At 40.6% G+C, this 26,296-nt stretch overlaps 1 protein-coding gene across 1 annotated transcript in view; it reads right to left on the bottom strand.

The window, feature by feature from the left end:
• LOC123749663 (uncharacterized) overlaps nucleotides 1–26,296 on the bottom strand; it is a 185,864-nt gene that overhangs the window by 97,559 nt on the left and 62,009 nt on the right. The window contains exons 6-7 of the mRNA XM_069323920.1: nucleotides 25,757–25,858; nucleotides 24,325–24,488 (exon numbers count right to left, since the gene is read on the bottom strand). Coding sequence (XP_069180021.1) covers nucleotides 24,325–24,488; nucleotides 25,757–25,858 — 266 coding nt within the window. The remainder of the gene's footprint in view (nucleotides 1–24,324; nucleotides 24,489–25,756; nucleotides 25,859–26,296) is intronic.

Below are 26,296 nucleotides of genomic sequence, written 5' to 3'. Positions count from 1 at the left end.
TATGTATGCATGTATGTATGTATGTATGTATGTATGTATGTATGTATGTATGTATGTATGTATGTATGTATGTATGTATGTATGTATGTATGTATGTATGTATGCATGTATGTATGTATGTATGTATGTATGTATGTATGTATGTATGTATGTATGTATGTATGTATGTATGTATGTATGGATAGATGGATGGATGTATGTATGTACGCATGCATGCATGTATGTATGTATGTAATGTATGTATGTATGTATGTATTTATATACGCATGTATATACGCATGTATTTATATACGCATGTATGTATGTATGTATGTATGTATGTATGTATGTATGTATGTATGTATGTATGTATGTATGTATGTATGTATGTACTCACCTAATTGTACTCACCTAATTGTGCTTGCGGGGTTGAGCTTTGGCTCTTTGGTCCCGCCTCTCAACTGTCAATCAACTGGTGTACAGATTCCTGAGCCTACTGGGCTCTATCATATCTACATTTGAAACTGTGTATGGAATCAGCCTCCACCACATCACTTCCTAGTGCATTCCATTTATTAACTACTCTGACACTGAAAAAGTTCTTTCTAATGTCCCTGTGGCTCATCTGGGTACTAAGTTTCCACCTGTGTCCCCTTGTTCGTGTCCCACCCGTGCTGAAGAGTTTGTCATTGTCATCCCTGTCAATTCCCCTGAGAATTTTGTAGGTGATTATCATGTCTTCCCTTACTCTTCTGTTTTCCAGGGATGTGAGGTTCAGCTCCTTTAGCCTTTCCTCGTAGCTCAATCCTCTCAGTTCCGGGACGAGCCTGGTGGCATACCGCTGAATCTTCTCTAACTTTGTCTTGTGTTTAACTAGGTATGGACTCCAGGCTGGAGCTGCATACTCCAGGATTGGTCTTACATAAGTGGTATACAGGGTTCTGAAAGATTCCTTACACAAGTTTCTGAAGGCAGTTCTTATGTTGGCCAGTCTAGCATATGCCGCTGATGATATTCTTTTGATGTGGGCCTCTGGGGACAGGTTCGGTGTGATATCAACCCCCAGATCCTTCTCTCTATTTGATTCTTGCAGGATTTCCCCTCCCAGATGATACCTTGTGTTCAGCCTCCTGCTCCCTTCGCCTAATTTCATCACCTTACACTTTCCAGAGTTGAACTTCAGCAGCCATTTTCTAGACCATTCCTCCAGTTTATCCAGGTCATCCTGTAGTCTCTGTCTATCTTCATCCGTCTTGATTCTTCTCATAATTTTTGCATCATCAGCAAACATCGAGAGGAATGAGTCTATACCCTCTGGAAGATCGTTCACATATATTAGAAACAGGATGGGTCCAAGTACTGAGCCCTGTGGGACTCCGCTGGTGACATCTCGCCACTCTGATGTCTTCCCCCTCACAGTTACTCGCTGTTTCATGTTGCTTAAGTACTCCCTTATCCACTGGAGCACCTTCCCTTTTACTCCTGCCTGTTGCTCCAACTTTTTTAACAGCCTTTTATGGGGTACTGTGTCAAAGGCTTTTTGGCAATCCAGGAAAATGCAGTCGGCCCACCCTTCTCTTTCCTGCCTAATTTTCGTTGCCTGGTCATAAAATTCTATTAAACCTGTGAGGCACGATCTACCATCTCTGAACCCATGTTGGTGGTGCGTTACAAAGTTATTTCCCTCCAGATGCTCTACGAGCCTTTTCCTCACGATCTTCTCCAGCACCTTGCATGGTATACAAGTTAAGGAAACTGGCCTGTAATTCAGTGCCTCTTGCCTGTCACCCTTTTTGTATATTGGGACCACGTTAGCTGTCTTCCAACTTTCTGGTAAGTCTCCTGTTTCCAGTGACCTGTTATACACCATAGAGAGTGGCACACTTAGTGCTTCTGCACCTTCCTTTAGTATCCATGGTGAGATTCTATCAGGCCCAACAGCCTTTGTCACATCTAGCTCCAGCAGACACCTTTTGACCTCATCACTGGTGAGGTCAAATTCCTCCAAGGTTGCTTGGTTTGCCGCCTCCTCATTTAGTGCAGGGGCTTCTCCTTGTTCTATTGTGAAGACCTCCTGGAATCTCTTGTTGAGTTCTTCACACACCTCCTTGTCATTCTCTGTGTATCTGTTCTCCCCTTTCCGCAGCTTCATCACTTGTTCCTTCACTGCTGTTTTCCTCCTGATATGGCTGTGGAGCAGCTTTGGTTGGGTCTTGGCTTTACTCGCGATGTCATTTTCAAACTGTCTCTCTGCTTCCCTCCTCACTCTGATGTACTCATTTCTGGCCCTCTGGTATCTCTCCCTGCTCTCTGGTGTTCTGTTATTTTTGTAGTTTCTCCATGTTCTTTTGCTCAGTTGTTTCGCTACCTTACATTCCTGGTTGAACCATGGGTTTTTCTGTTGTTTTTCGTTTTTCTCCTTTTGGACGGGGATAAACCTGTCTGCAGCTTCCTGGCACTTTTGGGTGACAATATTCATCATGACCTGCACTGTGGGAACCGACCTGTGAGATTTATATTTATTTAATTTATATGAATTTATATTTACGTTAATTTATATACTTCGATAGCAATTTGTATAATAATGAGTGGACTGTATTTCTGCAATAATCTCTTAATCTCACAAATCGATCCTCTACACATTAGGGGTGGGTATTAAATTAATATATATGCAGCCAATCAAACTACAGAATTAACTACATACATTGAAGAGGTTCCTTATCTTATAGTACAGCAGGCTAGTCCACCAGGTATAACTAGGGTGTAGACACCAAATTATCCTCTTTGAGGTAGCTTCCATCACCCAGTAACTGATGCACAAAGCATATGCTTCCTCGTCTTGACCTGTCAAAAGGGCGCTAGCTGTAAAGCCAGATACCTATATATGACAAGCTATATCAGAGAAAATACTGTACATGGAACATTGAAGACCTGGCTTAATTACCTTTAGTTTGAGGGGATTTCGTGATCTAACCGGCTCACCCTATATCCTGACATTAATGGCCATAAATGAATGATAAACAGGTTTCGGATAGACACTTAACTTGATTTTGTAGACAGCGTGTTGATAATGGTACACCTTTGGTTTCCATAACACTACGTCCAAGTAAAATTAACAGGAGCCGAATTTGCTCCCGTGAGCCTCTGGTCTAGTACAAAACAATGGCCGCCCTCCTTCCCCACTGACGCCTGGCTTACATTGTCCAGATGACGGAAAGTGATAGAAGGGTCACATTTACTCTACTTTAATATTGATAATTAAGTTAATTTATATAAGATGTTTTTATGATGGTAAAGTCCAAAGACTAATGTATTTAAGAATAATTCCCACCATAATAGGTGGAGAATATAATAGTATGTGGTGATGATATCCCGTTTTCTATAGACGGTAATTCCACTACAAGTTACGTTTTCTATGGGTAACTTGTTTATACAATACAGCTATTATCTGTATGATTATTAAATGGTGTCGGATTTTCCGACATAATTCCCCAGGGGGCTGCTCACGGGTCGAAGTCCTATTTAGAACAGACGAACACCGATACTCCTCCTTCGAATTATTAGATTAATTTGATGTTAGTAATCACACATTTGTGCGTCTGTTCGTACAGGACGGATGTCCCGTACTAGAGTTGCAGGGGTTAGAAGTCTAATGCGATTTCATTTCCCTGTCAACTCTTGAAAGGTTAATATTCAAGCCTTATTACATATTATTTAACCCAGAAGACTGAATGTGATCAAGTATTACAGTCAAGTATGATTCAGGGACTGCAGTGAGATCAGTGACATTAGATATAACTTGAAGTTTGTTCAGGTAACTGGTCACTGATATATAAACACTGAGGCCCATGAAATACATCTTGATTAAATAATAAATGTATCAAATCAGTCATCAGATTTACTGGGGTTTAATTTAATTAATTGATTCAGAGGATTGAATAGCTCATCATTAAAGTAAAGTATGGTTCTGAGACTGCAGTGGGTTCAGTGACATTGGTCGCAGTGACTTGTAGCTGTTTTAGGCTACTGTTCACTGATTTGCCATTGAGGCCTCATGAACTCATCTTCAGCTTTAAATGATGATACTAACATCAACTTCTGTTGGTATAGTCAGCTGTAATCTCCTTAGTATAATGCTACTGGAGAAATATAATCAGCTGACAAATTTAGATTTCTATTGGTATTGTTTATCTGCAGGCATAGGTCTCCTCAGACTTGATACTGGGCCTGATAGTAATTTACCTCCTGCAGAGTTTAACATGGTTATACCCTGATATTTAGTAGGGCTACCGATGAATCGATGACAATAGTCTGTCCCTACAAGGAGACCGAAGTCGGTGAGGTGATCAGACTTAATATTATCTGCCAATTTTATTCCTCTATTTCTCAGGAATTTGGCTGTTGCTCTCAGACCTTGAACTTGTAGGTCTACTGGTATTTTGTCCACCACAATGGCTTGTACTCGACAGACGTACCTGCCTAAACGTACTGATGGTTGTACCACCTGGTAGACTTGAGGTCCTGCATCTGTTACAAACCCTGAGATATTGAATGACATCTGGGCTACAGGCCTTAATTGTAGTTCATATGCCAGCTTTTTAGTGATATATGTTCTCTGGGATCCTTGGTCAAACAACCCACGGGTATGGACCTTGGCCCTCTTATTCAGGATGGTAATTTGGGCAGTAGGCAAAGTCGTATTACCTTTAGACTTTGCCGAATGGACACTCTTTGTTTGTTGCACCTTGCAGTACTGTACTGTGGTGGGAATGCTATCTTCCACCTTGGGTCTTGAATACGTTAATTTCGTATATTTGCACAGTGCTGCATGGTGTCTACCTCTTCTACACCTGTAGCAGGTGTTGAATTGGGTATCACAATAGTCTATGTTGTGTGACTTGAGACACCTTGCACATCTCCCTAATTCCTGGAGTCGCTCCATACGAATGTCTCTGGTTGGATAATTAGCACAACGGTATGTTGAATGTTTCTTTTTGCAGAACATACATGTCCCCCAGCCTACTGCACGTTTGGAAGTTACCGGTTTGGGTGAACTAGTAACAGTAGGCTTGGAGGTTGCTGCTGCATTGTCAGATTTTCTGCAACTTGATGTTTGAGTAATTGGTTGATGTTTATTTGGGGTGGTTGTTTTACCCTTTAATTGACTATTATTTTCTATTTCTGAAGGCTTGCAAGAGGCTTTAACTTCCTCATTTGCTCGTCGTTTGTTTATGATGGAATGTAAACCTTCAGTGATGTCCTGTATTGTCAGGATGGTGTTATGTTGATGTGCATATAATTCATCTAGTATGTCGCTGGACAATTTTCGTTGAAGGACTACTTTAATCATCCATTCACTAGTAGTTATATCAACCTTAAGACTGAATGTTCTTAGTAGTGACTCAAACTCCATGCTGAAGGATTGTAATGAGTCAGCAGTCTGATCAGGTTGAGGTAAATCCAGCAATTGTAGTACTAGATGTATGACAGTTCTCTCATTGCCAGCATTATTCCTACGAGGCTGGACTGGGAAATTAGTGCTGTCGCTATTTTCATTTACATTTTCTACTACTGGTTCAGCTTCACCTCTAGTTTGGAGGCATGTTAACTTAGTAGCTTCAGGTATTGGGTTTTCAGAAACCACAGAGACTGTGGATAAATTGTCTGAAAACTGCTTAATTTCTGGTGGTATATTATTGGGTGAAGCTGTAGTGGGTGAAGCTTTATCCTTGTTGATTAAAGGATCTAATCTGGCTTTACATTTATTCTCAAAAAGATCCAGATCATCCATAACATTATCTACTTTATTTGATGTACTTGCTATTTGTTCTGATTCAATTATCCTGTGTAAATGTTCCAACCTGCCTTGAGTTTCTTCTTCATATTGTGCTAGGTCAGACAGGAATGGTTCCACATCTTCAACTACTACGTCATCGTGGACTTGATTTTGGTAAGATTTCCTATTTGCTTTCAATATATGCAATTGGGTTTGAATCTGTAACAGTGGTATTTTCAACCGATGATAATTAATTACAGGCTCATATAACAACTGTTCATATTGGTTGAGATCCCTTGTTAGTTGGCGTTTGCTTGCTATTAAAGCATGCTTTGCTTTCTGTGGATTAGTCATGGTGACTTGTTAATTAGGCACCACTGGCTCATAAATTGTGAGCAAGTACTGATGGTAGCCTAGGGTTAAATTCTGCACTCACTAGGCAATAATCCTACCTCTACTAGAGGTTAGCACTTAAAATTAATACACATTATATATATACAATCATCCACACTAATGATTTGAGTGATAAACCAGTGTCACTGGAAGTACCTTTAGGTTAGCTCTTCTATATCACCCTAGGATGGTAGAGACACTAATTAATCACTCAAAGGTGTAATGATCATAAGTAAATTATTATATATACAACTCAACTCGAGTTGATAAAAATTACACCCAAAATAGGGTCTGGACCATTCATTAATGGTGTTAGGTTGTTGAATATAGTACAACTGACTATGGTAATAATGGGACTAGGATGAGCAATAATAGTTCAACTAGTCAATGTTTAATATCCTACCCTGTTGTGGGTTGGCAATTAGTAAATATTATACTGTGATCACTAGTGCAATTTATATTAAATAATTCTCTATTTTGAAGAAATAATATACACAATTATTGATAATAGCCTCTTAATTAGCCTCTATGAAACTTCTAATATTATCAAGAAGTATTAAATATTATTAGTGACCTCGCGAAATAAAGTCCACAAAATTCGTAGATAATCTCTCGCGAAATGTAACACCACGAAATCCGTGAACAATATTGCGAGGACACAGCCACTAATTTGGCTGGCTTCTATATTAGCGCTGTCATTTCACGAAATAACACGCCACCAAATATCTGTGGGTGTGCATGAAACCGCTGACGAAGCTGAACTCGGCTGAGGGAGGCTCCTGAGCTCCCTCGAGGCTACGCTGCCGTCTTGACTGCTGGCTTTGTTTAAATAACACTGCACTAGTATATTTAATGAATCCACTGGATAACTGGTTCACCTGGTACTAAGATGACCAAATGTGGGTTCAAAGGACCGAATATTCCGGTTCCGAAGGTCCAAATAATTCGGTTTCGAAGGACCAAATAATGTGGGAACCGACCTGTGAGATTTATATTTATTTAATTTATATGAATTTATATTTACATTAATTTATATACTTCGATAGCAATTTGTATAATAATGAGTGGACTGTATTTCTGCAATAATCTCTTAATCTCACAAATCGATCCTCTACACATTAGGGGGGGTTATTAAATTAATATATATGCAGCCAATCAAACTACAGAATTAACTACATACATTGAAGAGGTTCCTTATCTTATAGTACAGCAGGCTAGTCCACCAGGTATAACTAGGGTGTAGACACCAAATTATCCTCTTTGAGGTAGCTTCCATCACCCAGTAACTGATGCACAAAGCATATGCTTCCTCGTCTTGACCTGTCAAAAGGGCGCTAGCTGTAAAGCCAGATACCTATATATGACAAGCTATATCAGAGAAAATACTGTACATGGAACATTGAAGACCTGGCTTAATTACCTTTAGTTTGAGGGGATTTCGTGATCTAACCGGATCACCCTATATCCTGACATTAATGGCCATAAATGAATGATAAACGGGTTTCGGATAGACACTTAACTTGATTTTGTAGACAGCGTGTTGATAATGGTACACCTTTGGTTTCCATAACACTACGTCCAAGTAAAATTAACAGGAGCCGAATTTGCTCCCGTGAGCCTCTGGTCTAGTACAAAACAATGGCCGCCCTCCTTCCCCACTGACGCCTGGCTTACATTGTCCAGATGACGGAAAGTGATAGAAGGGTCACATTTACTCTACTTTAATATTGATAATTAAGTTAATTTATATAAGATGTTTTTATGATGGTAAAGTCCAAAGACTAATGTATTTAAGAATAATTCCCACCATAATAGGTGGAGAATATAATAGTATGTGGTGATGATATCCCGTTTTCTATAGACGGTAATTCCACTACAAGTTACGTTTTCTATGGGTAACTTGTTTATACAATACAGCTATTATCTGTATGATTATTAAATGGTGTCGGATTTTCCGACATGCACATCCTTGTCTCTAAGTTCTGTTTCCCATGGTATTCCCCTGAGGAAGTTCCTCATCTCGTCATATTTTCCTCTTCGGTAATTCAGTCTTTTCCCCTCCACTCCCATCCTTGGATAGGTTATCCCTACCTCCACCAAGTACTCAAAGGTCAGTACACTGGGGTCACTCATTCCTATGGGGGCTTCAACTTTGACTTCCCTTATTTCTGACTCATTCAGGGTGAATATCATGTCGAGTCTAGCTGGTTCATCATTGCCTCTCATTCTTGTGGGTTCCTTGACATGCTGGCTCAGAAAATTCCTTGTTGCCACTTCCAAGAGTTTAGCTCTCCACGTATCTGCACCACCATGTGGGTCCCCATTCTCCCATGTATGTATGTATGTATGCATGTATGTATGTATGTATGTATGTATGTATGTATGTATGTATGTATGGATGGAAGGATGTACGCATGCATGTATGTATGTATGTATGTATGTATGTATGTATGTATGTATGTATGTATGTATGGATGTATGTATGTATGTACGCATGTATGTACGTATGTATGTACGTATGTATGTATGTATGTATGTATGTATGTATGTATGTATGTATGTATGTATGTATGTATGTATGTATGTATGTATGTATGTATTCCCAATCACGTTAAAGACTCCCCCTCTATCATCCAGTTTAAGAGAAAAACAACTATGTACTAAATAATCGACTCCTTATAACTTTAATTATGCTGACCTTCCTATCTGTATTCAGACTGAGCCTACCATCATTAGAGGTGATTATAACGCTAGACATAGGAATATTGGTAATTCGCAGTTCAGTAATCGTAACGGCAACCAACTGGTGTCACTATTAGGTAGTCACGATGATGCACAGATTGTGGGTGACCTTGAACCGACGAATATCTACGGAGGTATTCTTGGTCTATGTCTCGGTTTCAACGTCTCTCACACCGTGTGCGCCTCGTCAATAGTGCCAGTTATGGCGTCTGATCATCTGGCCATATTAACCACTGTAAGCATTGGCAGTTCTATCCTCCCTGGTGGAGTGTTCAAGCGGAAGAGGCTGGCTGTGTCCATCGATCAACGAGACAATCTTGTTGCTCATGTGTCAGATTGGTGCAGTTCATCTGAGCCTTCATCAGTTGAAGATTTTAACAATGAGCTCACAGGTACTATCGAACAGTTTATAGAATCCCTTGATCCATCGTCCAGGCCACGTAACCCAAATTACACTGGTCATAGCACTTATGTTTATTATAATGATTCTAAATTGCAGACACTAAAACGCACTGCCAGAATAATTGGACTAGCTTGTAGAAGGACCCGCACTGCTGAAATGCTTCGGCTCTTTCAAGCGGCTCTGGCTAAGGCCAGGGAACGTATGGTGGCGCTGAGGCAGACAGACTGGGAAACATTTGTCCGTGGTCTCAATTCTCACACGCCACTAAGTCGGGCATGGAAGGATATCAACAAGATCAAAGGGAAAAATGCTGCAGAGATCTCGTACCCTAATCCTCTGCACAGAGCAAATGAGCTTGTTGATGCTTGGGCCACGACTTCCAGCTTTGACAGTCTTCCTCTACCCTCACAGAATGAAGTAAATGATAGATATACTGATAGGGCAAGGTTCCTTGACTTCATGCTTCATCAAGAGGATGACTGTGACATGCTTTTACTGAATACGAACTAGATTCTGCTCTACATAAAGGCAAAGCTACATCACCCGGGGAGGATGGAGTTACTGACGGCATACTGCATATGCTTCTGCTAGTTCCAGGGAATACCTTTTTTCAATTGTATAATATGAGCTATGTTACTGGGGAGCTTCTTAAGTCATGGACCAACAGTGTTATTATTCCCATTCCTAAACCTCACCAGCCGAGTGCTTTTCGCCCAATCTCCCTCACTAGTTGTCTCTATAAGTGTCTTGAGAGGATGGTTCTAAACCGTCTCCTTTACAAAATTATTAATATGTTGTCTCCCCAGATATATGGCTTTATGCATGGAAAGAGTGTACATCACTGTATTACCACATTCCTCACCCTGCATACTGATAGGTCATATACCACTTTCCTAGATCTTAAGTCAGCCTTTCACATTGCTAACCCACACGTCATTCTGAGAGAACTTGCTAAAATGAATGTTGGAATGTTAATGTTAAAAATTGTTCAAACTGAAATAAATATATAACACTGTACGGTACAGTTGTGTTTAATTATGTTTTGCGATTCCTTTGCAAAAGGTATTTGTGCACCAAGTACTACTAGGTCATTATGAGATATGCTGAATGTTGTCAATATACCATCTGAATACGCTTCACTTTGCGTTAATCATTGGACGTCCTAATGATTAAGGTCCCCAAAAGGACTTAATCAGACCTCAGTGGATAATTTTACTCTCCCTCTCCCTCTCTCTCTCAGAGCATCCCCTTATGTGTTGTATGTGGGTGTTGAAGTTCAGTCTCTTGTCTATGTATAGGTGAAGGAACTTTCCATAATTGTTATTGCTAATGTATACTTGTAATACTGGGTATACATCCGGTGTTCTTACCCTCGACCGCGGCGAGGGTAAGCCGTGGTCGTATGGTCTGAACCCCACAAATATTTACAATGGGGGGGGGGGGATAACATTTCCTCTTCAAGCACGCGCACACAAATGAACTATGTTACTTAACTGGAAGCACTCGTACAACATAATTTACACGATTTCTCAGGATAATTATACTTCTTACCAGCATATATACACTATAGTACCTAGGAGGTTCTCTTCAATGGTATCTAAGATAATTAAAAGAACCCAAGCAAACCACTGTGGAAATGTGCAGGACAATCATATCAATTGTGACACTAGCTCTCCACATATGGCATTTGCTTAATTTAGAAACTGTACTTGTGGTCGATCTCGAACCCACGTTGTTGATGTGACGATGTGTTATGAATTTTGTGGCTAGCTCCTCAAGATTGTAACTTGCTTAGATAAATATATTGTGTGTTCAGTCCCTGAACCCATTATGTGATAAATTAACTAAACTAAAAACTATAGTCTGGCGACGAAACCTGAACTGCATAATGTAAATAGGGATTAACCAGAAAAAGATATAGGTGAAGAATAACACCAGGTAACTGCGTTAATTACAATATCTAGATCAAACTAACATTGATTTTCAAAGGTTGTATATTTTCCATCAATGGAGTGCATCAGCCAAGAAGCCTTCTTTAAAATATGAATATCTTTCCGCACCCAATAAGATCTAATCTCTAAATAAAAAGCAAAAAACGACTTGATTGTAACCTATCCACCGCTGCCCATTGGATGGGGGAGAGGGGGGTTATGTGTAGGATAAACATATCAATTGTGACACTAGCCCTCCATATATGTCAGTTGCTTAAATTATAAACTGTACTTGTGGTCGGTCTCGAGCCCATTGTTGATGTGACAATGTGCATTGACTTTTGTAACTAGCTTATCAAGATTATAACTTGCTTGGCTATATGAATTGTGGGGCTCAGTCCCTGAGCCCATTATGTGCCTCTGTAACACTCCACTATCGTCCATAGGATGGGTATGGGGTGCATAATAAATGAACTAAACTAAGCTCTGCCTTTTTGTTAACAGATACAATTATCAGCTTTATTTGTGAATCTCAATTAATTAAACAATATATCACAGAGCCTGTAGGGTTCGGTGAGATGAGCGAAGAGACATGGGAGATTAAATGGGATTCTTGTAATGTTATTTGTCTATTTGTACTCACTGAATTTGTGCGCCCCTTGAGGGACTTGAAGTAGAGGGGGGGGTAGAAATAGCCTAAGCTACTCTATCCCTTTGAGATGTATTTATTGCTTATCTCAATAAACATACTTGAACTTGAACTTGACATGGGAGATTTTACATAAGTACAGTACATGGTAGTTTAAGTAGCGAACGCATGTCAACGAATAACGAGTATATATACAATACAATACAATACAATTTTATTTAGGTAAGGTACATACATACAATAAATTTTTACAAGGATTGGTTGATATAACAAAAACAATATAACAAAGATATATTGGTTGATATAACAAAAACAATATAACAAAGATATATTGGTTGATATAACAAAACAATTGTCCTATGAAGTCGATTTAACTTCCAAACATATATTTTTTTAATAAATGTTAAATGTTTTCTGGCTAGTTATGTTAGATTTTATTAAAAATACGTATTCTACTTGTTAACATTATAATTTAAATTTGTGATAATTTGTGCAGAGAAGTGCGACAACTGGATATGCCAACAAACACTTTCCAAACAACGATATATCTTGGATAAGTCGCTCCACAACATTGACGCTTGGACCGTCGACTTCCTTTGATGCTACTTATTTACTTATTTCATAATGAAATTATATTAGTTTGGAGTAAATATATGTTTTCTCATGTTCTGCATTCAGCACCCACATTATAGTAAATATACCATATTACTTCATTACTTAAATAATGCTAGGAGGGTTTGAGTTGCTTTGGGTCTTTAGTGGACAGAATCTCCAATAGATGGGGCGAGAGTCGCTCCCTCTCTCTCGCCCGAGCAAGAGTCGAAACTTAATTTAAAATTGATATATCTTTGTTCTCGAACATGATATATTTCATTTGGTGAAATCATAATAATGTTCATATCTCGATCTTTCTGGAGGCATATAAGATTTTAGGCTTTATTAGCGTATCTTTGTTAATTATACAATATATCGGCAAGTGCGTAGGCGTCTGCACTCCATGCCCGACAAGCTACTGAGCGCTACTATAAAAACATATGTATCTTCACTTGAGCTATAAATATGTCTATTGTAATGTATTTAAAATGAAGCTCTTATTTCTATCTTGCTTAAGACATAAAACATTTGTGTTTATTAACGAATTTACGTGAAATAAACATTGATCTGAGAGAGTTGCTCTGTCGTTCAGTCTGTACAGGGTGGGAGCTCCGTAATTTTTAAAATACATGTATCTTCATTAGAACTTTAAATATGTCCATGGTAAAGTGTTTAAAGTGAAGCTTATATGTCTGCCTTTCTTGAGACATATAAAACATATATGTTTATTAAAGAATTCACGTGAAATAAACATTGTTCTGAGAGAGAGTTGCTCGGTCGATCAATCTGCTCGGCTATTATAAAAGTACACGTATCTTCGCTTTAAATTTAAATATGCCCATGGTAAGGTATTTAGAATGAAGCTTATATTTATATCTTTCTTGTGACATATAAAACTCTTACGTTTATTAAGGAATCTGTGTGAAATAGGCATGGTTCTGAAATGAATGCTGCGGTTTTCGAGCTCGACGCGCGGCAATGGACGCAATACACATCCAGTGGGTGTTATTGGACCCTATACCCATTTTATTTGTGGTTGGAGCCCCATACCCATTCTATGGGTGGTTAGAGCCCCATACCCATTCTATGGGTGGTTGGAGCCCCATACCCATCCTGTGGGTTGTAGTGGACGCCATACTCATCCTGTGGGTGGTATTGGACTCCATACCCTTCCTGTGGGTGGATGTGATCCCCATACTCATCCTGTGGGTGGATGTGACCCTCATACCCATCCTGTGGGTGGTATTGGACCCCTTTCCCACCTAACAGGCGGTAGGTGACAATATACCCATCCTAGCTATAGTTGGTATAGTAGACACAATACCGTCCTGTTTGCAGTAGTTTACCCCATAGACATTCCAACGTAACATCGTTTTCTGTTAGTGTTCCTACAAAACATCCTTTAAAGATTTGTAAAGCACAAACTATGGTATATAATATTGATTGGTGACGGACTGTTATTCTATGTAATAATTTTTAGTGCTTATTATAATTTACTAAGAACAACTAATATTTCTCAAAACAAAATTACGAGCCTTCAATAGGAAGTAGCTGATCTGTAATATTCTAAGAGCATGGACAATAGTAGGTAAATTTCACAACCCATGTGGGACCTGAAAACTACAATTTTCCTTATAATTGAGCCAATGACGAATATTCTGCTATCTATGTTGACGGACGGGTACTGTGACACGTAAATTGGTACGTGAGGAAGAGTTTGGGCCTTGGTAAAAAAAGTAACTGGGAATATATCACATATTTACTAATTCATATTCAACATATTGACTTTAAGCATTAAGTCATATATGTGCTGTCTTGTGTGAGAACGGGTTGAAATTCTCATACCTGCTTAAATAATGACCTATTTTCCGGTCATCGTTATCAACAACCTCGATGAATTTACTGTTGAGTTGTTGTTGGATTAGTTGATGATACATGTTCAGTTTGTCTGGCTGTTTCTGTAGTCTTGTTAATTGAGACTGCAATTGTGAGGCTGCCATAAAATAATTAACTGGAAGTTGTGGATGATTCAACTTCCATGGGAGTCTTACCCAGTATTGTTTATCTTTATAGACAACTGTATCCAGATATTGCTGGTAAGTCCACATATCATCAGGGCTTGGTTGCTCAGGGATAATACCTAAAGTGTCTAAATCCCACAGACAATGTACAGGTGAGTCAGACTCAATATCTTCAGATATTTCTCTGAAATGTAGGGGTGACTGTTCCAAGCCTAGTCACGCCACTATTATGTTGTTAGATTGTTGGTTTGTTGACGCTGGATTTTGTTGGAAAAGCACTGGTCCAGTAAGCAATTTGCCTCCAGCAGATGACAACAAATTCATTCCGTGTTGTCTGGTGCATCCCGTTATAAATTTATAATAATGATCCGCGCCTATAAGTATTCCAACATCAGTGAGGCAGTCAGAATTTATTTTGTAATCTGCTAGCCTCATGCGGTTTCGTTTAAGATATTTCACAGTGCAAGCTAATCCTGTGACCTGCAGGTCTGTAGGAAGTTTATCTACTACTACCGCTTGTATTGGACTAGTGGAAGATCCAAGTCTCACTAATACCTTAACTACTTGGTATTCACAAGGTCCACTACTAGTCAAGAAACCAGAAATATTTAATCTCACACTTTTGGCAGGTTTTAATTTTAACTGTTCTACTAACTGTTGTGTAATGAAGGTCTTCTGTGATCCTTGATCAAAAAGACCTCTAGTGTTAACTCTAGATCTCCTGTTTATTAGTCTAAGTTGAGCTGTAGGCAGAGTGGTATTATTGCCTGACTCAGTAGCAAGTACAATTATTTCTTGATGCACTTTGCAATAAAGTACTGTGGTAGAATTCGTGGAATTCTCCCCAGTTGTCATGGATTGGGTAGAAGTTTTTCTACATAAGGCGTAGTGATGTACACCTTGGTTGCATCTACTGCATGAACGTAGTTGTACTACACATTTTTTGGGATCATGAGAGCCCATGCACTTGGTGCACTTGTGTATTTCTTGTAACCGTTTAATCCTAGTATTATAATTAGGATAAACAGAGCATTGGTAGGTGGCATGTCCTTGATTACAAAACAGACACCTTCTTTCTTTGGTTGACATGGTCTCTTTAGCAGACAAGTCATTGGTTATCTCAGAAGGAGACACCGAATAAGTACCTACATTACCACTCCTTTTTCCAGTGGATGGAGCAGTCTTAGACTTATTCAAAGTCTGTTTGGGTTTGACTGGAGTGTCAGCATTAGTTGGTTTAGACCCAGGTTTAATCTTATCATGGGTCTTCAACCTGTTAACCGTTATTCTCAGTCCCTCGAATATTTGGTCAAGAGTGAGAAACTCGGTTTTATAGTGTGAGCAGAGCTCTGTTAAGACATTTCGAGGTAATTTCCTCTGCAAAAGTAACTTGATTGACCATTCTGAGGCTGGTATATCAACTTTAGTACCTAAGGCCTTTACAAGAGACTCTACTTCTAGTCTGAAGCTTTGAAGTGACTCTGGTCTGCTATTTGGTGCATTCAGATCTAGCAATTGATAATAAAGGTTAGCTATACTCAACTCTTTGTTGCAATAGTTCAACTTCAACAGTTTTATAGCTTCCTCATAATTACTCTCAGTGAGAGTTAGGTTATGTATGACCTTTTTAGCCTCTCCTTTGAGAAGACTAAGCAGGTATGAGAATTTAGAAATCTTGCCAAGAGACGATTTCTTATGTATAAGAACTTCAAATGAAGTCCAAAAATTGTTCCAATTTTCTGTATCCAGTCCTGTAAATGTAAGTAAGTCTAAAGTAGGTAAACGAACCTCTGGTAGTTAGTTACTGAATTGAGACATAGTATTATTTGTATTGGATTTAGATTGTTTTGCTAGATTAGGTAGCATGTAAAGTTTATCTTGAGTCTCATCTTCGTACTGGGCAATATCGTCTATAATTTGACCTAATTCATCAGGATCAGTTTCTATGGTATTCAGTAGAGCAATATAAGACTGACTTGTAGACCTAACTTGATCAAATTTCAGATCAGCTACTCTTACTGATGTCTCTAATTGATAAGAGTCAATGGGAGTTTCTTTAGATAAGCCCTCAGACTTGTTAATTAGTCTGGTTAAATGACCTTTAAGGCCAATATAGGTTCTCCTTAATTGTTCAGGAGTAGCCATGTTGGTCTTAGGTCCAAACTTCATGCGATTAGAATAAGTATTACTAATGAAGCTTGGGTACTTATTCATTAGTTGACAAGTAACATTAAATGTAGCCTAATTTAATGTGGCTAATTTATACTCTACCTCACTTGAGGTTAAATGTACCTACCTAACAAGAGATAGCTAACTATTTTGAGCAATGCTCGAACTACACCATTAACTTTCGTCCGGTTAGCTCTTCTATATCACCATTAGATGTAATGGTGACCATTCAGCAATACTCAAAATAGGCACACACAAATTAATGAGTACAAATGAAATAATATGGAGACAATCCAATCAGAGTTATCTCAAGGTTTAATCCCACCCTTGATAGGGTCAGCACAAATGGTATAATACATACACTACTGACTAGCTTAAGTCTAGTCGTGATAATTCCTACCTAAGAAACTATAAATTTATTTAGTCTGGGCTTGTGCCAAATTCAGCACAATCTCAGCCTAAATTCTAGCTAATAAGATTGGTAAAGATTATTGTGGTGCAGTAATGTGAATATAATTGTGCTGTATTTTTTTTTTTTTTTTTGGATTTTATAGTTTACAAGTGTGCACTTGCACACACAAGTGAAAACAATTATGTACAGTTAAGTTTGGCTTGCTAGCCACAGCCGTTTGTGATAGTTGATGGTGTTGATCAATTTGTCAACCACATGCAACCAAGACTCACCTGACAGGTGTACACCATCTCTAGCCAGGTTTTGTCTATATGGTCTGGCTGTAAATTGGATATAAGTGGCATCCAATCTCACTCGTTTTTTCAGCCTGAAATTTATGTACTTAGCAGCTCTCTGGTAGTATTCTGGTGTTACTCCCCAAAGATTATCTTGACTTGGTTGGCGAGGTTCCACTAACATGAATACTACCGAATTACTGATGAGCTTGAAAGAAGAAATTATGGCTTTAAGGTGCTTGATCACCTCAGCTGGATGATGAGTAGGATGGATGTCATTACCACCTAAGTATATAATGGTTAGATGGTGAGGCCACTCTAACGCAGGTGTTAGTGTGGAATTGTTATAAAGGTTATGAGCTGTTGCTCCTGGTGACCTAAAGATTCTTACTTCAGTATGAGGTATAGGTCTAAGTGTTGTGGGTAATTGACTGTGTCCCACGAGTGCTACCTTATACATGAGGTGAAAGTAGCAATGAATTGGTGTGACTTTGACTAACCTATGTGTTACGCTGTTGGTAGACACAATTAATTTAAATGGTTAGTCTAGACTACATCACACAGGGATTAGTTATTACTAATTAGTATTTATAATTATAATTTATGTTTATCCGGTTCGAAGGACCAGAATGTGGGACATTTGGGACTTGACTCTATTTATTTAATTATTGAAGTAATGAAAATATTTACAAAGGACCACCCGCTTTTATAGTAAAGAGGGAAACTAATAAAATGTGATCATTTGAAATTCCTAGAGGAACCAGTAACTATGGATAAATACTAGAAATTATAATCACTTGAATAATTAATGGGCTGTATAAATAATTTACTTGAATCAAAGCCTCAAACACCTACATTGGGGGTTATTGCTAGAACTTCATATATATCTAGGAACTAATGTGGTTCGTACATTAGTTCATTGTGTAATAACCTAATCCTATGACCAATTAGAGAATCAATAGGGTATTTGTCACCAACAAGAATATAGATTATGAACATCAGAAATTAATGATTATAATAAACACGTGTTAAATCCAGTGCACAGTGATCAATAGTGATAATCCAATACAGATAATTTGAATAATTAAAATACAGAAAAAGGTCTTAGCTTGAAGACGTTTTCCAAGACATCAATCATGCATCATCCTCGGAATCTCCGGAATTCTTCATGGAACACTGGGAGATGAATAACACGGGTAAAGTAACAGCTCGGGGAATTCCTCACACGCAAGCTGTAAATTAAGATATATTATGTAGCAACATATTAGGCTACTAAATATCTATATTCAAGAAATTGGGAATGGAGAGTAATAAATATACTAACATGTGTTTTATTTGTGTCGCTCGGCGTGACGACAAGCTACCCTGTTGTAAACAATCTCTAATGATGCATCAAAAGGGAATATGTGTACTTAGCTAATAGGGCACTGTATAAGTTCAAGCTTGCCGAAACTCGTGTCCCAGGCTCTAGCGTCGCAATGGCGAACACGTGGTGGCTAGCTTGGCCTAGATGTCGACGCGCTTCTCTGGCCGGTTACGATGGATTACATGGAACAAATTGACAAGTTCCGGGCTAAATGTCAAGTTAATTCTTGTTGACGATTCACCACAATGTATCCTATGACACTGACACCAAACGAGTTGCTCAATTCTGCAACAAGTCTTCACACCGCACTTTGGCGCCTTTCCTCTAACACCGACGCCTCCACACCCTCTCCGATTAATGGCGTCTCTCCCTGCCCCGCTCCGCGTCCCGCATTTGCTACACAAATTATTTACTACGAATAATATTATTTCTCGCAGTTGCGGCTAAAATGCTTGGATAATGACGGGTTTATAATTCTAGGGAGCTAAATATTATTACTTGCTCGTTTTACGATGTTAAATGAGCAATGGAGGATGATTTTAATTCTCTCCATGGCATTCACGTGTGACGTTAAATTTATTACCAGATAACAGTTGTAACTAGAAACGCTCGATTTGGCATTATTTGGGAGTCAGGTTATCGGTAAATAATTATCACACAGAACACTGTTGTTTTTAGAGAATCAAACTCAATTCTCTGACACACTGGATATAAATGTGTTTATTTTGGTAGAATCTGAGGCAATACTGGTGTTTGGTTACGTAAGAATTCTAGCATTATTGTACAGATACAATTATTAGTTCATGTGAACTCTACGGTTGGTTAATTTTAGTTACTACAGTAATTAGTAGATTTTAGTAATAATTAATAATAATACAACAGTGTTGTATTATGTTGGAAATTTCCAACACGTATGGCACTTGGAGATATTAATAGGAGCTGCCTCGTATGGGCCAATTGGCCTTCTGCAGTTACCTTCTTTCTTATAATTCCTTTCCATCACTTATTTTTGGTGGTCAGGTGATCTGCCCAGGCGGATATAAAGGTCTGATCAGCAATCTTATCTTCATTCTACTTTGCTCTGATGAAGGCAAATTAGCCGAAAACGCGTTAAGCATTTTCTCTCTCTCTCTCTCTCTCTCTCTCTCTCTCTCTCTCTCTCTCTCTCTCTCTCTCTCTCTCTCTCTCTCTCTCTCTCTCTCTCTCTCTCTCTCTCTCTCTCTCTCTCTCTCTCTCTCTCTCTCTCTCTCTCTCTCTATATATATATATATATATGTCGTTCCTAGTAGCCAGAACGCACTTCTCAACTTAGTATGCATGGTCCGATTTGCCTAATAAGCCAAGTTTTCATGAATTAATTGTTTTTCGTTTACCTAACCTACCTAACATAACCTAACCTAACTTTTTCGGCTACCTAACCTAACCTAACCTATAAAGATAGGTTAGGTAAGGTTAGGTAGGGTTGGTTAGGTTCGGTCATATATCTACGTTAATTTTAACTCCAATAAAAAAAAATTGACCTCATACATAATGAAATGGGTAGCTCTATCATTTCATAAGAAAAAAATTAGAGAAAATATATTAATTCAGGAAAACTTTGCTTATTGGGCAAATCGGGCCTTGCATAGTAGGCTGAGAAGTGCGTTCTGGCTACTAGGTACGACATATACATATATATATATATATATATATATATATATATATATATATATATATATATATATCGTACCTAGTAGCCAGAACTCACTTTTTGGCCTACTATTCAAGGCCCGATTTGCCTAATAAGCCAAGTTTTCCTGAATTAATATATTTTTTCTAATTTTTTTCTCGTGAAATGATAAAGCTACCCATTTCATTATGTATGAGGTAAATTTTTTTTATTGGAGTTAAAATTAACGTAGATATATGACCGAACCTAACCAACCCTACCTAACCTAACCTAACCTATCTTTATAGGTTAGGTTAGGTTAGGTAGCCGAAAAAGTTAGGTTAGGTTAGGTTAGGTAGGTTAGGTAGTCGAAAAACAATTAATTCATGAAAACTTGGCTAATTAGGCAAATCGGGCCTTGCATAGTAGGCTGAGAAGTGCGTTCTGGCTACTAGGTACGACATATATATATATATATATATATATATATATATATATATATATATATATATATATATATATATATATATAGATATATATATATATATATATAAAACCAAATAACTCTTCCTCATGAGGGATTCGAATCTTAGATAGCCAGATGCATCAAACACGCTAGCATATCTAGTACAGTAATCACTTGACGGTGACAGACTGTACAAAAATGTTGGAAGATGTGAGACTTACCGAACATCCGACAGTCTCGCCATAGCTAGAGATCACTGATCGTTTTCATCAAATCAGTCACTACTGAAGAACACGCGAGCCTCAAATGTTCAGCACACTTTCTTAAACCACAAGTTATATGTAATCAAAGAACTTTTTTTTTTTAGATATATACGAGTTGTTACATTCTTGTACAGCCACTAGTACGTGTAGCGTTTCAGGTAGGTCCCTGGAATACGATCCCCGCCGCAAAGAATCATTTTTACAACCAAGTACTCATTTTACTGTTGAGTTAAACAGTGGACACAGTTAAGGATTTACGTGCAGTAAATCCTCCCCGACCAGGATACGAACCCATGACAAAGCTCTCGCGGAACGTCTTACCACTACACCACGGATACTGGTGTAGCCTTCTTCATGAAGGATTAAAACCTTTGATAGCCTGGTGCATCAAACACATGGTCAAAATGGTCAGTTTAAAGTGTCGTGTCCTAACCTTCCAGAGGACCGAACATAGAAAACGGGACTGTACGTCACTTTGAGAGCCGCTTCCATTTTCTAGTACGATATTTTTTTGGCCCACATAAATAGCTCTGGGAAATAAATTGCGATGAAGACAAAATATCTTCAAGACTGTAGAGTGGCAGATAGAGTTTAATGCTGAAAGTGTTGGGTTTTGAGCTACGCACAAAATTCTTGAAGTTGTGAAGTCTGAACTCGAGATAAGTAGGAATCTTATTCAAAAAATGAAAGCATAAATATACTGATTAAAGGAAATGACATAATGGAATTTATTTCCTGATGCTTCAGCAGTAAGACGTCTATCGGAAATTATATGAGGGCCACTAACTCTCTTGTGGCCTCGACGAAGACAAGAAGCCGGCGGCTTGTCGAAGATGTCCCCATTTGTCCTGAGGATTTTATCGAGGAGGATTTTAAACTGCAGTGGTGATTTGGCATTTACCGCTTCAACGGGTAGGCGGTTTCATGGATTAATAACCCTGTGGGTGAAATCTCCTGTTCTCAGTGCTACATTGTGGTTTATCGAGCTTGAAGCCGTTGCTCCTTGTTTGTGTTAAATCTGACTTTTTAAAGAAAGCGAGATTACTGAAATAGAGGGAATACAAAGAACATATACAGCAGGCATAGACACAACGAAGCACCGAAATTATTGGAATCGTCTCAAAGTTCTCAAAATGTATTCTCTAGAAAGGACACGAGAGAGGTATCAAATAATAGACACATGGAAAATACTGGAGGGCCTGGTCCCAAATTTACACAGGAAAATAATAACAAACTTGAGTGAGCTATATGGAAGGAAATGCAGAATAAAGCCAGCGAAGAGCAGAGGTGCCAGAGACACCATCAGGGAACACTATGAACTTCAGAGGTCCTCAGTTGTTCAACATGCTTCCAGCAAGTGTAAGAAATATTGCCAGAAGAAGAGTCTTCTAGAAAAAAATGGACACTTTTGCAAGAAGAACTCGACCAACCAGGCTGTGGTGGATATGTGTGTCTGCGGGCCGCTCCAAGCAACAGCCTGTTGAACCAAGCTATGACAAGTTACGCCTGGCCTCAGGCCGGGCATGGAGAGTAGGACTCCCAGAATTTTATTCAGGTACAATATCTGCCAAATTGTTCAGCATTTTAAAGGTTTCGACGGGATGAGCCCTGTCATGTCAGGTTTGTAGTGTTGCTAGCGCTGTGGCCCTCAGTGTGATGGTAAAGCTTCCTCCTTACCTTGCCTGTGTTGGGCCTCACGAGGCTTCCTCCTTACCTTGCCTGTGTTGGGCCTCACGAAGCTTCCTCCTTACCTTGCCTGTGTTGGGCCTCACGAGGCTTCCTCCTTACCTTGCCTGTGTTGGGCCTCACGAGGCTTCCTCCTTACCTTGCCTGTGTTGGGCCTCAGGAGGCTTCCTCCTTACCTTGCCTGTGTTGGGCCTCACGAGGCTTCCACCTTACCTTGCCTGTGTTGGGCCTCACGAGGCTTCCACCTTACCTTGCCTGTGTTGGGCCTCACAAAGCTTCCTCCTTACCTTGCCTGTGTTGGGCCTCACGAGGCTTCCTCCTTACCTTGCCTGTGTTGGGCCTCACGAAGCTTCCTCCTTACCTTGCCTGTGTTGGGCCTCACGAGGCTTCCTCCTTACCTTGCCTGTGTTGGGCCTCACGAGGCTTCCTCCTTACCTTGCCTGTGTTGGGCCTCAGGAGGCTTCCTCCTTACCTTGCCTGTGTTGGGCCTCACGAGGCTTCCACCTTACCTTGCCTGTGTTGGGCCTCACGAGGCTTCCACCTTACGTTGCCTGTGTTGGGCCTCACAAAGCTTCCTCCTTACCTTGCCTGTGTTGGGCCTCACGAGGCTTCCTCCTTACCTTGCCTGTGTTGGGCCTCACGAAGCTTCCTCCTTACCTTGCCTGTGTTGGGCCTCACGAGGCTTCCTCCTTACCTTGCCTGTGTTGGGCCTCACGAGGCTTCCTCCTTACCTTGCCTGTGTTGGGCCTCACGAGGCTTCCTCCTTACCTTGCCTGTATTAGGCCTCAGGAGGATTATACAGCTGAGTAATGGTCACCCAACTACACAGTGGACATAAGTTCACATGATCATGTACACAGACGGCTGAGAAATTTAACCCAAGGAATAAGAAACTTGTCTTATGGAGATGTTGAAAACACCGAATTTTACATTCTCTTGAAAGACTAAAAGTATAAGGTGACATAATTAATGTACATTAATGAATAAAAGAGTATAAAAGAGGACATAGGCTTGATTAATACATCAACACAAAATGTGACTCTAAACATTGGATATATATATTGAATAAGTTTAAGTTCCAGACAAATCTGGGTCAATACTGGTGACCGGTCTTGTGGATTAATGTACCAAATTAACAGGTAATATAATAGACGTGGAATTGTTTCTAGCGTAGGTTAGACATATATATAACTGAGTCTGTGTGTATGTAAATAAGAGCTGCCTCTCATGGACTAATATTTTGGCCGTATAGCAGTGTCCATTACTGTGTTATGTGTCCCCCTGGATGTGTCCATTACTGTGTTCTTATGTGTCCACCTGGACGTTGTGAAGGATAAGGACCACAGTGGTAGCCACCTGGATGTTGTGAAGGATAAGGATCACAGTGGTAGCCACCTGGATGTTGTGAAGGATAAGGATCACAGTGGTAGCCACCTGGATGTTGTGAAGGATAAGGATCACAGTGGTAGCCACCTGGATGTTGTGAAGGATAAGGATCACATTGGTAGCCACCTGGATGTTGTGAAGGATAAGGATCACAGTGGTAGCCACCTGGATGCTGGAAGAGCCTGGAGCAGCTGGTTCACCACCTGGGTTCTCTTGTACCAGTCCTGGGAGGTGACGACACCGTTGTTCCCATAGTTAGCCGTGTAGTACCACTCTCCCCACACCCCGATGAAGCCGGCCTGCAGCACTGCTATCACTCCAGCATACGTCTGCAACAATACATGCAACACTAACTGTTATCTTCCCAGCAAACGTCTGCATCAGCACATGCAATACTCACTGTTATCAACCTGCAAACACAGCTGACCATTCACTCTACGACGCCTTAACGTACAAGTGTGGGCTATTGGCACTCCTGCAACAACCTTACCATGCAGGTGTGGGTTAGCGGTGATCCTGCAACAGCCTTACCGTGCAGGTGTGGGCTAGTGGCACTCCTGCAACAGCCTTACCATGCAAGTGTGGGCTAGTGGCACTCCTCCAACAGCCTTACCGTGCAGGTGTGGGCTAGTAACACTCCTGCAACAGCCTTACCGTGCAGGTGTGGGCTAGTAACACTCCTGCAACAGCTTTACCATGCAGGTGTGGGCTAGTTACACTCCTGCAACAGCCTTACCATGCAGGTGTGGGCTAGCAACACTCCTGCAACAGCCTTACCGTGCAGGTGTGGGCTAGTGACACTCCTGCAACAGCCTTTCCGTGCAGGTGTGGGCTAGTGCCACTCCTGCAACAGCCTTACCATGCAGGTGTGGGCTAGTGGCACTCCTGCAACAGCCTTACCGTGCAGGTGTGGGCTAGTGCCACTCCTGCAACAGCCTTACCATGCAGGTGTGGGCTAGTGGCACGCCTCCAACAACCTTACCATGCAGGTGTGGGCTAGTGGCACTCCTCCAACAGCCTTACCGTGCAGGTGTGGGCTAGTGGCACTCCTGCAACAACCTTACCGTGCAGGTGTGGGCTAGTGGCACTCCTGCAACAGCCTTACCGTGCAGGTGTGGGCTAGTGACACTCCTGCAACAACCTTACCGTGCAGGTGTGGGCTAGTGGCACTCCTGCAACAACCTTACCGTGCAGGTGTGGGCTAGTGGCACTCCTGCAACAGCCTTACCGTGCAGGTGTGGGCTAGTGGCACTCCTGCAACAGCCTTACCGTGCAGGTGTGGGCTAGTGACACTCCTCCAACAGCCTTACCGTGCAGGTGTGGGCTAGTGCCACTCCTGCAACAGCCTTACCATGCAGGTGTGGGCTAGTGGCACTCCTGCAACAGCCTTACCGTGCAGGTGTGGGCTAGTGACACTCCTCCAACAGCCTTACCGTGCAGGTGTGGGCTAGTGACACTCCTGCAACAACCTTACCATGCAGGTGTGGGCTAGTGGCACTCCTGCAACAGCCTTACCGTGCAGGTGTGGGCTAGTGGCACTCCTGCAACAGCCTTACCATGCAGGTGTGGGTTAGTGGCACTCCTCCAACAACCTTACCTGTAGGAGAGGTGTTAACTGCTGTATATGGGCCGCCAGTTGAGCGGGCGGGGCGTCGTTGATGTTGCTGGCGTCGAGGGAGTAGCAGAACCTCAGCACCACCTGTAACACCAGTCTCTGTAAACATCTTTATCAAACTATCCGGTTTGCGGAGCCGGTCGGCCGAGCGGACAGCACACTGGACTTGTGATCCTGTGGTCCCGGGGTCGATCCCGGGCGCCGGCGAGGAAAAATGGGCAGAGTTTCTTTCACCCTATGTCCCTGTTACCTACCAGTAAAATAGGTACCTGGGTGTTAGCCATCTGTCACGGGCTGCTTCTTGGGGGTGGAGGCCTCGTCGAGGACCGGGCCGCGGGGACACTAAAAGCCCCGAAATCATCTCAAGATAACCTCAAGATAACTCAACATTGTGGTGAAGGAGAGACAATATCAATTCTTCTTGCAACATCGTGGTCATAGCAGAAGGTAAAAAATGTTGCCTAGTATTTCAACACTTAAAAAATCCACAGAAATAACTACAAAGGAACATCAGACATTGGC

Source organism: Procambarus clarkii, chromosome 2 (genome assembly GCF_040958095.1).
Source record: "Procambarus clarkii isolate CNS0578487 chromosome 2, FALCON_Pclarkii_2.0, whole genome shotgun sequence".
In the NCBI taxonomy this organism is placed as follows: Eukaryota; Metazoa; Arthropoda; class Malacostraca; order Decapoda; family Cambaridae; genus Procambarus; species Procambarus clarkii.
Note: the sequence above shows the minus strand (reverse complement) of the source record. Positions and strands in the feature narration are given on the sequence as shown.